At 36.5% G+C, this 14,699-nt stretch overlaps 1 protein-coding gene across 2 annotated transcripts in view; it reads left to right on the top strand.

Annotated features, from left to right (window-relative positions):
- wapl (cohesin release factor wings apart-like) overlaps positions 1 to 14,699 on the top strand; it is an 85,283-nt gene that overhangs the window by 13,573 nt on the left and 57,011 nt on the right. Inside the window, exon 3 of one of the 2 annotated variants that reach the window (XM_083141535.1) lies at positions 13,995 to 14,024. The exons of the other annotated variant lie outside the window; for it this stretch is intronic. Coding sequence (XP_082997661.1) covers positions 13,995 to 14,024 — 30 coding nt within the window. The remainder of the gene's footprint in view (positions 1 to 13,994; positions 14,025 to 14,699) is intronic. 2 annotated transcript variants of the gene reach the window in all.

The raw sequence follows: 14,699 nt of genomic DNA, 5'->3' as shown, positions 1-14,699 counted from the left end.
CACGGGGTCCGCAAAAATGCTGCACAACACTTTCGCGGAGTCTAATTATTATGTAAATTATGCAAAATTCAAACTTTATTTTTATTTTGAACCAATTTGCATGAAAAACTATATTTTGTGATTACATAAGTTCAATTTAAATATTCTAGTGTAGTTCTTTAATATTCTATAGCATTTTTTTTTGGTAAATTGATGCATATAATTGGAGAAAAATATTTACACACCAGTATTGATCAATATTTTGAACAAATTTTAATTATTGCAATTTTCAAGTATTGGTATCTGAATTGGTGGGTATCGTTGAGGGTATCGGTTCAAGGTGGTATTGCCTAAGCCCTAGTAATAAGTGGACTTTTTAAATCAAATTTAGGATTTTATTCACAATTTTAAAACCAAAATATAATTTTATATAGCACGTGGCTCAGTCGGTAACGCGTCTGACTACCATGCTCAAGGTCCCGGGTTCGATCCCCGGCCGGTTCAAATCCGGGAACTTTTCTAATGGTGGAAGCGGCCCCAGCGCCTACCCAGCATCGAATAACATGGGTACCTGGGGGAAACCCTGGGGGGTAAAGGCAGTCAGGGGCGTGATGCTGATCACATCACCCTCACTCACGACCGGATCAAGAAAGTGTGGGGGCGTTACCCCCACACCCCCTATACGCCTTCATGGCGTGGTGCTATGCACAGGGGAACACTTTACCTTTACCTTTACTTTTGATCCGATTTTCACCACTATAATACTAATATTTTATTTTATTTATTTTATTTACTGCTTTTGAACCTGAAATTGACTCTGTTTTTGTACCGATATTTTGTTTTTTTATTAACCAAAAATATGTGCCTCTAGGTATTATGTAATACTTTTTGGGTTAATAACTTCTCTTTAATGTTCCATATCACAAATGAACAGGGCCTCCCAGCTTGCGTAGTGGTAATGTTCTTGCCTTGTAATCAACATGTCCCATGTTCGATACCCGGTGGAGGCACATAGTGGTTTGATCTCACTTTAAATTGTAGGCCCAGCCTATCTGTGCATAAAGTGGACTTATATAAAAAATAAATAAATTCAAACTAAACATTAATTTATTCCTAACTTTGCTTCCTACCACTGTGGTGTGGGCCTTTTAGTTGAAATAGGTCTTACGAGAAGTTCCGCAGTATAACACAATTACTATTTGCCCCACATAAACACTGAAGTAACTGAATAACAGCGTTGGTAATTCCTTTCTGAGTACATGTTTTTTGTGTCTGTGGAAAAACAATGTTTAAACAACATTTTTCATTTTATTGCAAGATCAAATACCATTATTTTGTTTTCTAGATTAGCAATTGTGCTAACATATCTATTTCATATAAATAGAATGTTACAATACTATTACCATCTGCTTGTTCAAATTGAGGTAACAGGGCCTCCCCGATGGCGGAGTGGTATTGTCGTCACCTTTTAATCAAGGAGTCCCAGGTTCGATACCCAGTAGAAGCACACAGTGGTTTGGATCCCACTTTAAACTGTAGGTCCAGTCCCATAGTAGTGTGCATAAAGTGGACTTGAAACACCAAATCAATCTACTTCTATTGATTTCATCAACATGTGTCGTACATGTCTCTTCTGATTACTGATATTTCATGACACTGAAAACATGTTGGAGACATTTTAGAATGAACAGTCTTGAATTTCAGTCTGCATTTATTGCAAATCATTGTCTTGGTAACTTTGTAAATGTGCAGTTTTCTTCCAGCATCACAAGAATCATTATTATTTTGGATTGTGCTCAGGTAAAGTTGTTTTCAACTTGTCTATCTTAAAGTTGCATGCCCACTATGCTGGTCGGCAAGGCCGAGTGGAAAAGCCAAATAAATGGCTATGAGCTGACAGGCCACACAGCATGTTGATTCCAAGCCTATTAGTAGAGATCTACTTCAAAGTAAATCATGCAGACATCTGAAGTGGTGGATGTCCCACGATGTCTAGATAGGTTGAGGAAGGATTTGTCTTGTATGATCAACTTTTTATCATACAGTGGACAAATATTAATACAAATGTACCATGATCATTCTCTGCTATGAGACTGTAGGCTGCGGGACTAAAAATTGGAACAGTTCTAGAAATTACTACCTATCACACGAATATCTAAATATTTTGCACCACTAAAGCATTTATGCTGCTACCTTATCTACAGATCATATTTACTTCTATGCCTTGTGTGCTTTATTCTTCATTTTTATTCCCTTTGCCATGTGGCTCCATGCTTCCTTTTGCTATCGGATGTTGGCTACTTCCCCCCTCTGTTATTCATATATCTAATGGTGTGGTAGAGTCTAGATAATTCGAGGTGGACAGGACTGAAACTACATCGAATTATGAACTACCCAAGAAAATTCGGTCGGATTTTCACCTGCCACTTCCAAACACCAATAAGCAAGTGAAAGAGACCTTACAGGTCGAATATAGTCCCGTGACCTGTCTCCAATGTTCTGGAAGCCCATGGATTTCAATGTGGTAAACTTTGCAGAACATGGACCAAGGAAGTCATGAAGTGTGGTTTGCATCTTGTCTAGGGAACTTGTATAAATTACCCATTGTATAATCGGACTGAACAATATCTGGGAGATAAGGTGGATGCATAAGTGTTTCCCAACCAAGTGGTGAGTGGTGTCATGGATGATCTTAGGATATGAGCTGCATATTCTGCCAAGTAGATGACACTGTTGCAATTCACGAGTGCTGGTGCAAGTTTTCCAGTTTCTTGTAAACATGCCAGCTTCTGAGAGTACTCAGTTGCTGCATTGCTTGTCAGCAGTTCATGAAATAGTCCACCAAACCCAGGAGGAGAGCATTATCTTCTTTTGATGCAGTTGTGGTTTCGGTTATTTTGGAGTGGGTTCACGTGATGCTAACCAATGATGACGGTGCTGTGGAGTATCCTAAAAAACTCACTGCTCATTGCATGTCACCACTCTTTCTAGAAAAGGATCCTTCTCCAGATGTAACAGCAAGACAATGCAGGCATCTGCTCATGTCACTGCAGTCAAGGTATGTGGGAACCATGAACCCACCATTTTCCAAGCTGATGGAGGTGTTGTCGAATGATGTCTGCACTGACACTGAATTTTCCCAAATCATCACATGTTTGACCAATGTCTGCCCCTTTTGCTGCCTGCAAAGCATCCTTGTGTATGACTGAAGGTCTTCCAGCATGTGGTGCATCTTCGAGGAATTCGTTGCCATCCTTGAATCCTTTAAACCACTGTTTCACTATTATCTCATTCACTACATCATTGCTGAAGCCTGGAGTTCCCGCTGGTGTTGTGTATTTTCCAAAGCCCTTATAATGTTGTTTCTGAGTACCTATCTTTGCTTCACCTGCTCTCACTGGTGCTCATGTTGAACTCACTGACCTGGTGGATGAACATATATATTCCTACCAACAACTGACTATCGCCTTATCTGTCTAATCTGGGAACTCTGCAGTGTGCAGAGCATGTGACTTTCGACATAGAAAGCAACAAAAATTTCTTGATTATCTTTATAAAAAACTGAATATACAGAATAAATTTGGGAAAATTGGAAGAGGCGAAAGAAGGAACAGTAAAACAAATAGCTACAGTATGTAAAAAATGGGTTATTCAATATTAGTATAAATATTGTAAATACATTGCTTAGTACAGTAGCAACAATGATGTTACGCATCCACTAGTTCTAAGCTTCTGACAAAGATACAAAATGATACGTAAATGAAAACGGTAATTACATGGCTTTCAATACATACATTACACAGTGGTTCTAGGCTCCTAAAAACATGGTCAAAATTCATTTTTTTAAACTTTGATAATAACATAACATTGAGATGATTTTAAAAAGTGCTTAAAACTCTATGGTATTTCATGGCAAGAAGATACAAGGATGGGCAGGTTCCACTTCACCCAGAAACCTCACAATTTTACTTTCTTTTTATTTCATTATCCTTTATTTTTTATAATTTGTTCTGAAAATTAAAATTATTGGCATAGGCCCTTTTTAATACACTGATATAAAGTACTGTTCTTTTTCGATGTTGTGGTCCCTGTCACCCTCCTCTCCGGATAGCCTTCTAATGTTGCTTGGCGACAAGATGGGTTGATTTGAATAGAGATTAAAATCACTTTATACATAAATAATTTATAGAATAATGTACAGTGGGGATCATTTGTAATCCCAGACAACGGGGGAGTTTTTCCTTTTCAACGAAATCACCTTCCATGTAGAAGGAGGGAAGGGGCAGCAACCTGAGAAGTATTGTTAATTTCCATTATTTTTCCAAGTATTTCATTATCAATAGTTAAACACAAAGCTCAGAAAGTATACATGAAGCAAGCATATGTGCGTAATATAACAGATCAACTTTGCTAAAGGCAAAGATGATGTGCTCGTTGTTTCAGACTTTGTAAAGTTACTTCGTAAAAGTAAGCCAGTTATAGTATTTTGCCCAAAAATTGACTAAGACATTTACTTTGTATTTAATGTAACCGATTTGCATAGTTTACCGTTACTTTAAAGAGTAACGACGCTATTTGTATATAAGCTAAACCTCATAGAATGTGTAACATGCTTGAACTGAAGGCAGGTTTCCTTGACTTTATTCTCGAAAGTGAACCTCTATAATTAAATATCCACATCATCCAAAATAATCCACGTTGGAAATGTATACTCATAACTAGGGGTCGGAAGTTGAAGACCTATAAATTGCCAAAAAAAAAGACCTAAAAATGGAAAAAAGGATGTATAAATGTGATCCAAATTAATTAATAACTTCAATTTTAATTACATATTTAATGAATAAAAAAATAAAAAATTCTGGTGGTATGGAACACACAGTGCGAAAAAAACTATGTTTTTCTCTCGTTTCAGGGAGGCTTCAAATATATATCTTTCTGTTTTTTATTATTATTTTTTTTTTTATTTCTTTACTACAGAAAGGATGTTTAAGAGGTGATGAACTGATGATGATTTGAATGAGAATGGGCAGTAAAAACGTAGTCGAAAGAAGGTGAAGTTGCAAAAAAAAACACGTTAAGATCTAAAAAAGGCTAAGAAAGGACCAATAAGCCAAAAAAAAGGACAAATAAAACCCACCTTTTTCTGGCCTACAATGACTCAAAATGAACATATATTATGGTGGACCTCGTCTTCAGACACTAGGAAAGAAAAAGGATTTTTCCTCAACTTCCGAGCCCTAATCATAACTATTAACTTTTTTTAAACCATTGAGCAATTCATAGTTTCGTTTTTTATTAGTGAACTCCTTACTATGGGCGTTGCCACAATTTTTTGTGATAGAGGGGGGGAGGGAGGCTCAGGCCATCTATAGTAGAAATAATATAGAATTGAATTGTTGTTTTAAGTCCACTTTATGCACAGAAAGACTAATCGGGACCAGATCTACAGTTTAAAGTATGATCTGAACCACTAAATGCATCCATTGGGAATCGAACCTTGGATCTCTTGATTACAAGGCGTTGATGCCACTATGCCATCGGGGTGGCCCAGAAATAATGTATAAATAATAATTATGATCATGATTATTACACAACTATTAAATACTAATAAAATATACCAATTTTATTCCAAATTTATTAATATTAATATCATTGTATTTGTATTTGATCCATCAGATGAGTGAATACCCAGCACAACTGACTTCATTATCTTTTTACATTTCATACAGTTCGTGCACTGAAATGAATCGTTATTCTACTACATTATTAACGTTTACACACCTCGTTCAAGAAAAAGCTTTAAAACTTTGATAGATATTTTACACATACCCTGTATGTTGTTTGCCTTTCACATAACACTCTAAATTTTGTAAGAAAATTGGGAACTATTTTTTATTTGTATAAAAAGGTATAGTATGAAAAAAAACATAACCTCGTTGCTGCATTTACCACCCAATTTATTATTCTGTTCGAATACTAACTGAACTTTATTTATGTTATTTACAATAAAAATAGCAAACCTCATATTTACTATGTGCGAATTACTCACAAGATTAACAATTACATTTTGCAAATTACAATTTTACTTAACTTTTTTTGCGAGTATGATATGTTTTCTTCAATTACGACGTTTCGAGAGATAACTTCTCTCTTCAGGTTTCCTTGTTATAAGCAATTCATAGCTTTGTCAAGATATTTCTTCCATAGTCAACAGGATCAAGGGTTAGGTGAAATGTGAGCGGGGAAGAAGTATAGAAAAATCGATTGCACACTGACAATTTACGTGCTTTAAAGCCATCGTTTATCTATGGAAAATTTGATGCACAATGCCTCGAATGTTGCAAAAGACGATAAGCATGCACTTGTTTGAGCTGTAAACCTGCTGTCGAACTGTCAATGAAAACACTTCAAATGACTCATTGCAGCATTGCCGTAAACTTGCCAAATCATGTCAAGCGTCTCTGTGGCAGATTTGCCCAGTTTTATGCAGTATTTCATGTTCGCTCTCTCTTCTAACTTGCTGTCCATGATGAATCACAGACGTAGTCAGAATAGCACCAGTTTCACAGCTACCGATGCACACAGGATGATGTCTCTTGGCACACTGTGCTCCCTGTGTCTGTACATGCAGTCTTGTGCTGCCATCGGTTGACATGTTACAAACTAGTCTCGAAACTTGTTGATACCACCTCGTATATAATAGTACCTGCACTCGGCAACTTTGGCTAGAAATCACAAAAATATGCAGTGTGAGCCAATAAAAAAATGCCGACGAGCAAGCAACATTAAAAATGGCAGTGGCCACTGAAACTAATAGAACATCATGAAAAATAAAGAATTTTGTTAAGTGAGTACTTGATTTCAGCATATTAATTTGCTACCTCATCTTTCTTTGACAGAAGCATGAATAAATGATATTTTATGCAACATTTGCACTAGTGTTATTTTGTGTTTTTGGCAATAGAGAAAAGAAGACATAAAAAGCTAAATGTATTGTGTATTTGTCTTAATTTTGATTGCTTTTCTCCATATTCAAGTCATTCCATTCATAATTAAATTGATGAAGGTGCACTCACAATAACAACCAGGAACTTTAGTGTGATGAAAGCACAAGTCAATTGCTCTCAGGCCCTAAGTCACCAAGTGTATTTTGTATTTCAAAAGGCAATATTCCAGCATGTTAGTGCTTTGTTTACATCTCAGTTTGATTTTAAAGTAGCTGTACTACCTTGTATTAATATTATGCTCTGTTTTTATTTGTTTGCAACGTTTCAGCATATGCTACTCTGGTATTCTGATTTATGATTTGCATATTAGTGTACTATATGTTGTGTTATTGTAGACATATAGGTAACAGCACTTTCATTTTTACAGTATATTTAGAATGGGTAAAATTTCAGTATATCGGAGACACATTAAAATCAGATATTTTGTGTATCGCATGGTTCGTACTTACCTATTGTGTATTGCGGAACATAGTTCAAGGTGCCATTATGCTTTTTACATGTAAACAAACCCAATTTTTCAAATTTACAGTGATTTTTTTTATTTCTTTCTTAGCTTCCATGACACATAATATGGTGGGCACAATTTTGACTCACGTTGTGGGAATGCAGTGTTTCCAACCTTCTTCACCGAAAAATATCTAGTGTTTGTCACGTGTGCAAATTGTACATAATGCACGGGTACACAAAAATACGTTAAAGTATTCAAATTGGTCTACTTACGCAAGTGAGTATGTATTCTTATGTGGACGACGTTTCGGAAGCTTTACTGCTTCCTTCCTCAGGTTGTCGTTTTCAGCTCGGAATATCAAGCCATGTCAGAGAAGTGTCATGTAAGGATACTGGGTGAAAGGTTTGGGTTAAAAACACTTCATAGTGCTTGACCTATACAGAATTAAAACCACTTTGCTAAAAACCCCTTAAAACTCACAATAAAACGTGTAAAAACCACTGCTACGGTAAACTGGAGTGGCCGTTGAGAGCCTAAACTCCCTGTCAAGGTGAGGCGAGCGGGCAGATGGCGCCGCGCAGCGGAGTGGTACTTCCCCTCCCATGAGAGATCCCTCCCCTCACTTTTTCTTCCCCTCGTCACCAATCCAAGGAGAATTCCCGTTCCACCTCGGCTGCTTTCCTTACCTCCGATGTGACATGGAAGCCCATCGGGGCCCTTTTATTATTCAAATTGTCCCACTTTTTAAAAAAGCTAATCCATACGTCATCTAAATTGCCCTCGTCCCGGTTCAGTTTATTTCTGTGTGCCGCGCATATGAATGCCGTTTCGTACACGTTCCTATCCAATTTACTATTACTTTTTTTGATAACCTCTCTTTTTATTATTCTATGCCCACTGTTTATTATATGCTCTGCAAGCCCCGTTTTCGGATCCCTTTCTTTGACGTTCTTATCGTGTTCGCCCCATCTAATACGCATGTTCCGGCCGGTTTGTCCAATATATTCCATCCCGCAATTGCATTCAATCCTATACACCCCTTTTTGTTCATCAGGGTTATCTCGCATTTTCACCCCCCTCTTATAATCCGTGAAATGCTTTTCAATATTTCTAGGTGTTCTAGTCCCGCATTTCACACCATACTTTTTCACTGTTTTTTCAATTTTCTCCGTGAGCCCTTTACAGTACGGTATCCCAACATAATTAACTTTACTATCCAACCCTCTCTCCTCATTTTCCTCCTTTTCTAACTTGCTATCGAAATCGGGGTTCCCCTTTGAAATATTCTTCCTTGCTCTCCTAGCTAACACGTTCATTTCATATTCGGAAAATCCATTCTTCATTCCTACCTCTATTATCCACGATATTTCCTTTTCTTTTTCTACGGCATTATTGCATAACCTCTCAGCCCTTATGAAAAAGTTTAAATAAACATTCGATTTGACCCTACTTGAGTGTTCCGATGCCTTATTAATATAAAGACTGCCTGCCAGGGGTTTATGAAACACCCCTGTCTTTATTCCCTTTTCAATTTTGGTAATCCTTAGGTCCAGGTAGTTAATTTTGCCTCCTACCGAATTCTCCCTAGTGAAGCTTATTCTGTCCTCTTGTTTTCCTAACTCCGCAAAAACAGTGTTAAGATCTTTTTCTTTTCCAACTACAAGGATATCGTCCACATACCTACAGTAATATTTTATGTTTACTCCCACCCTTTCCATAACCGCTTTTTCTAAGTAATGCAAGAAAATGTTTGCCGCAAAACCCGATATCGGGTTGCCCATCGCTAACCCTTCTTTCTGTCGGAAAATCTTATCGTTTACGCGGAAATAATTGTACCCGGTTACAAGAAAAAACCACCTGACATATTCCCATGCTACCAATATATCTACGCCATGGTCTAATAGCCATCTTTGAAGGCAGTCACCGGCTTTCTCTCTCGGTACACTAGGGTACAAATTTGTTACATCAAAGCTGCTAATTTGGTCATCCCTCCCGATTTCTAAATTTTCAATTGACTTTTTTACCTCAAAGGAGTTTTTAACGCTATACTGGGTGTTAACATTAATCTTCTTCATTCTTTTAATTAATTCCTTTGCCAACCCATACCCTGGGTGTTCATAGGTGGGGATTATAGGTCTAAGTGGGATGAGTGCCTTGTGCGTTTTTGGAATGCCGAATGCTGTGGGGATATTCCCCTCCTTCACTTCTTTAATGAGCTTCTTCTTTTCCCCGCTGCCTAAGGTTATGCTGGTTTCTATCCCACGTCTAATCTCATTTCCAATTTTACTAATTGGGTTCCCATTAACCATTTCGAAATCATTATTTAGAAAGCATTCTTCTAACTTACTTTGATATACGCCTTTTTCTATTACTACCATCTTATTTTCTTTGTCAGATCGAATGAGATACACATTATTATCTTTGGCCCATTTTTTCACAGTGTTTAAATCATCCCTAATTCTCCGGTCATTTTTCTCTTTTTGCGTTCTATTCCCACCCTTGGAAACACACCCTCTCCTAATTTGACTCAACATGTGTTCATCAATAATCTCACGTACACTCTGCCTGACTTTGGACTTATCCTCTTACTCGTCTAACTTCCCGACAATTTTCTCCGTGGCGATAACAAACTCCTCTTTCACAAACCGTTCGTTCTTTACAGCGAATTTATGCCCCCTGCTCAACATATCACCCAAAGAAGTACCACTCCGCTGCGCGGCGCCATCTGCCCGCTCGCCTCACCTTGACAGGGAGTTTAGGCTCTCAACGGCCACTCCAGTTTACCGTAGCAGTGGTTTTTACACGTTTTATTGTGAGTTTTAAGGGGTTTTTAGCAAAGTGGTTTTAATTCTGTATAGGTCAAGCACTATGAAGTGTTTTTAACCCAAACCTTTCACCCAGTATCCTTACATGACACTTCTCTGACATGGCTTGATATTCCGAGCTGAAAACGACAACCTGAGGAAGGAAGCAGTAAAGCTTCCGAAACGTCGTCCACATAAGAATACATACTCACTTGCGTAAGTAGACCAATTTGAATACTTTAACGTATTTTTGTTTATTGATAGTGAGTAACACGCACGTAACCAATATGCTAATGCACGGGTAGCTGATGGATAGCCCCACGAACCAGTTCCGATAAGGTTATGTTTGGTTTGGTTAGGCAAGCATAGTGAAAAAAGGGGGGGTTGGAAACACTGACAGGGGAGTACATCATGAAACATACGCAGCATGCAGTTCACGTACGCGAAGCAAATTAAAGCAATCACAATTGTGTGTCGGTGAGATATTTCTCTTGAAAAAAACATGATTTCCCAGTCAAATATATTCCACGATGAATGAAAACACCTCGACGAACGTTGGAAACCTTGTAGAAACTCATTTCCGTAAGTAGTTTCTTCTGTAAAATTGAAGAAATGTGTCTCAGATATACCGAACTTTTACCTTAGCATGTTTGTCCCCCCCCCCCCCCTCCTGAATCTTTCAATACTCCCAGATTTGCATGGTATATTAGATAAAAAAAGTAGGTCATGAGGGCATGCAAGAATGTATTTATCCATTCATTAATTTGATTTTTAGTGTTGTTATAAAACAGCTTATACCACGGTGAAACACCTGAGCAGGATACATAATTGACTGAAACTGATAAACGAACAAAACTGATGGGAGATAAATATTATATGTTTTACTGAATTGCCACACTACCCCCAAAAAACACATAATGAAGCAAATGGCATTATGGCATATCAGTTAGAAACTTCAAATGTAATAATACCTAACCTATGTCTTGTGATAACATGATTTATTAATTATAAGGGTCATTCCACGTCAGATCGATCAGAGCCTCCAGGTCATGTTTTTTTGATTTGGATTAAATTTGGCATGAAGGTTCAATCATGTCTGGAAGGCTTGTATTCCAAATAGTAGGTTCCTCCAAGAAATAGTTCTAGAGTTATAGCTTGTGGAAGAAGGTGGTGCGCAACAGAAAATGTGATCCAAATATGAGAAATGAGTCTCAGAGCTACCTTCAGGACTCAATAACTTTGGAACTATTGATAACAGCCTAGTGATATTTACACAACAAACAAACCTCTCACCAAGGAACATGTGTATTGCATCAAAATACCCTCTGCTTCTTCACGTTAGCAAATAAAATACCCCAAAATATGCCTTAAAAAGCCTTAAGTGTCAAAAAAATGCATAATTTGTGAGCCTCCTGTTAGAACTGTAATCCAACCAGGAAGGTGGCATTAATTTTTATAGTAACCCTGATGTGAGTTCAGTATGCACACATTATGTCGTCTCCATATATATCACCCAATCCATATTATATGTTGTTGAATATGCAAGGAATTGAAAAATCACCGGTAAATGGTGGATTTTTGAAATGGTATAGCACAAAAGGGACAAGAGATATCCAAGCCAAGTTGCATACACTACGTAATTAGACCTTCCTCTATTGTGTGTCAAAATTTCAACTTGTTATTGCAAGGTGCTAGTGCACAGTAAAGGTAGACCCTTAAATGCCCAGCGCGTTTTCAGTGGGAAGTTTAAAATTGCGCAACGTGTTAAATGAAGATTTGTATCTCCATAACTATGAATGATAGTTACAAGTTATAGCTTGTTTCTTTCAGTACAGTTTCAGCTAGATGCCTATTGTTGGAATAATCCAATTTACACTAACTAAATAGAAGAAGAAGACGACGAATGTTAATAATCTTATTTTTTCTTTACAAAATTCAATTTCGTCAGGCCCCCACGTAGGCAACGCCAAGACATGTGGGTCCAAAACAGTTTCTGCGTATTGCCTGATATGTATTTCATTCTTGTAGCACGAATTGTGCACTTACTGATGATACTTTGGTAAAAAAATATTTTCTAATATAAAAGCCGTGCTTTTTAACGGGAAATTCAAAATTCCAAAAATTGTTATCTCGGAAACTATAAATCATAGAGTTAAAACTTTTCTTCCCTACACACTAGATGCCCATGGTCGAATAAACTTAATTTTCATTTATCAAGTAGAAGAATTAAGACAAAAGTTAAATAAAACTATATTTTTAAGAAAAATAAGATTATTAACTTTCATCTTCTTCTTCTTCTATTTAGTTAGTGTAAATTGGATTATTCCAACAATAGGCGTCTAGCTGAAACTGTACTGAAAGAAACAAGCTATAATTTGTAACTCTAGCATTCATAGTTACGGAGATATAAATCTTCATTTAACACGTTGTGCAATTTTAAACTTCCCACTGAAAACGCACTGGGCGTTTAAGGGTCTGCCTTTACTGTGCACTAGCGCCTTGCAATAACAAGTTGAAATTTTGACACACAATAGAGGAAGGTCTAATTACGTAGTGTATGCAACTTGGCTTGGATATCTCTTGTTCCTTTTGTGCTATACCATTTCAAAAATCCACCATTTACCGGTGATTTTTCAATTTCTTGCATATTCAACCACATATCATATGGATTGGGTGATATATATGAAGGACATAATGTGTGTGTGAATACTGAACTCACATCAGGGTTACTATAAAAATTAATGCCACCTTCCTGGTTGGATTACAGTTCTGACAGCAGGCACACAAAATATGCATTTTTTTGACACGTAAGGCTTTTTAAGGCATATTTTGGGGTATTTTATTTGCTAACTTAAAAGAAGCAGAGGGTATTTTGATGCAATACACGTGCTCCTTGGTGAGAGGTTTGTTTGTTGTGTAAATATCACTAGGTCCAAAGTTATTGAGTCCTGAAGTTAGCTCTGAGACTCATTTCTCATATTTGGATCACATTTTCTGTTGCGCACCGCACCACCTTCTTCCACAGGCTGCTATAACTCAAGAACTATTTCTTGGAAGAACCTAATATTTGGAATACAAGCCTTCCAGACGTGATTGAACCTTCATGCCAAATTTAATCCAAATGAAAAAACCATGACCTGGAAATATTTCTGAAATTGGTTGATTTGACTTGGAATGACCCATAAATAAATAGTTTAATCATCATAGCTTGTGATGGAGCATTCTTGTTTAATAATTTAATATCTGTTTTAGAGTTGATATTGTGAATAGACAAAATATAAATGTGGCATAAGTGTATTGATTTTTATAATCTTTTATGTAATTAATAATAAGAAATACATATAAAGTATCAGAAATGAATATTTCTAATATACTTAATGTATTGACATGTTAAGTAACTAATGTACACATAAACGTACAACTTACGGTAAATATTCAAGAACTTTAAAATGAAAATCTATATTGCCCATCCTGAACTGAATAAACAATAACTATAAAGTCATAAGGAATTTCAGTTATTATTTTCCATAAAAAATACATATTTACTCTTTAATTTTATTGAAAATGTCAATTGATACAGTGTGTAACATAAAAGATATTCTTGAGTATTTCAACATCAAAATCTTCAGAACTCCTGGATTAAATTAATAAAATAATCATAAGGCGGTGGCTGGTTCAATCTTAAGTTTCTTTTCTTTTTTTAAAAAAAGAGAGACATGTTTTATTCAAGTCCTTGCACTTTCTCAATCTTTTCAGAGCATGGGGCTGAACAGGATCTCCAAGCAGGTGAGACAAATTTCAAATAAGGCCAACAACTAGCTGAAATTGTTATAATGCAAAGTGTGGAGAAGGTTATGCAAAAGTTCTCCTTTGGTTCATTACAACCTGTTTCATGTGTCCTAATCTGTATTCAGTGCAAATGCTTTGCAGTCACATTAATACTGCAATGATACTGTTGGCATTTTAGAATCTTAACAAAAATTGTATTTATAAATGTGAAACATGCTAATGATGAGATGAAGTAGGTAATTTAGTGATGCTGATATATGATTTTCTAATGCAAACAAAAATGCAGTTTCCAAGCCTGAGTACAAATGTTAAAAGCTTTTGTGTATTATCAGGGTTGCTGCACATCTGGAAAACAGGGAAATATCACGGAAAAATCAGGGAATTTTTCAGATTATCTGAAATTTACATGCATTTTGAAGTTTGCAAGAGAAAAAGTTGCAAAATGAACAAGCAGTTCACTTCCACTTCTGGATTCGGTTCTTGTGATTCCACTCCTAAAAAAGATTCAGTTTAGAAACTTTGTTTCGTTATTATGATTCTCAGTCTCGTGCAAAATTATGGTTCCTTCGAATTTTTGTAATAAGTTTTCACTTTTATAATACTAGATATTAGAAAGAATATCAAAGTAAAACTCGCAGTCCAGATATCTGATTGATAACTAAAGTACATTGA

Source organism: Lepisma saccharinum, chromosome 20 (assembly GCF_977018435.1).
Source record: "Lepisma saccharinum chromosome 20, izLepSacc3.1, whole genome shotgun sequence".
Classification (NCBI taxonomy): Eukaryota; Metazoa; Arthropoda; class Insecta; order Zygentoma; family Lepismatidae; genus Lepisma; species Lepisma saccharinum.
The sequence above is the reverse complement of the archived record's forward strand: the minus strand, read 5'-3'. Positions and strand labels throughout refer to the sequence as shown.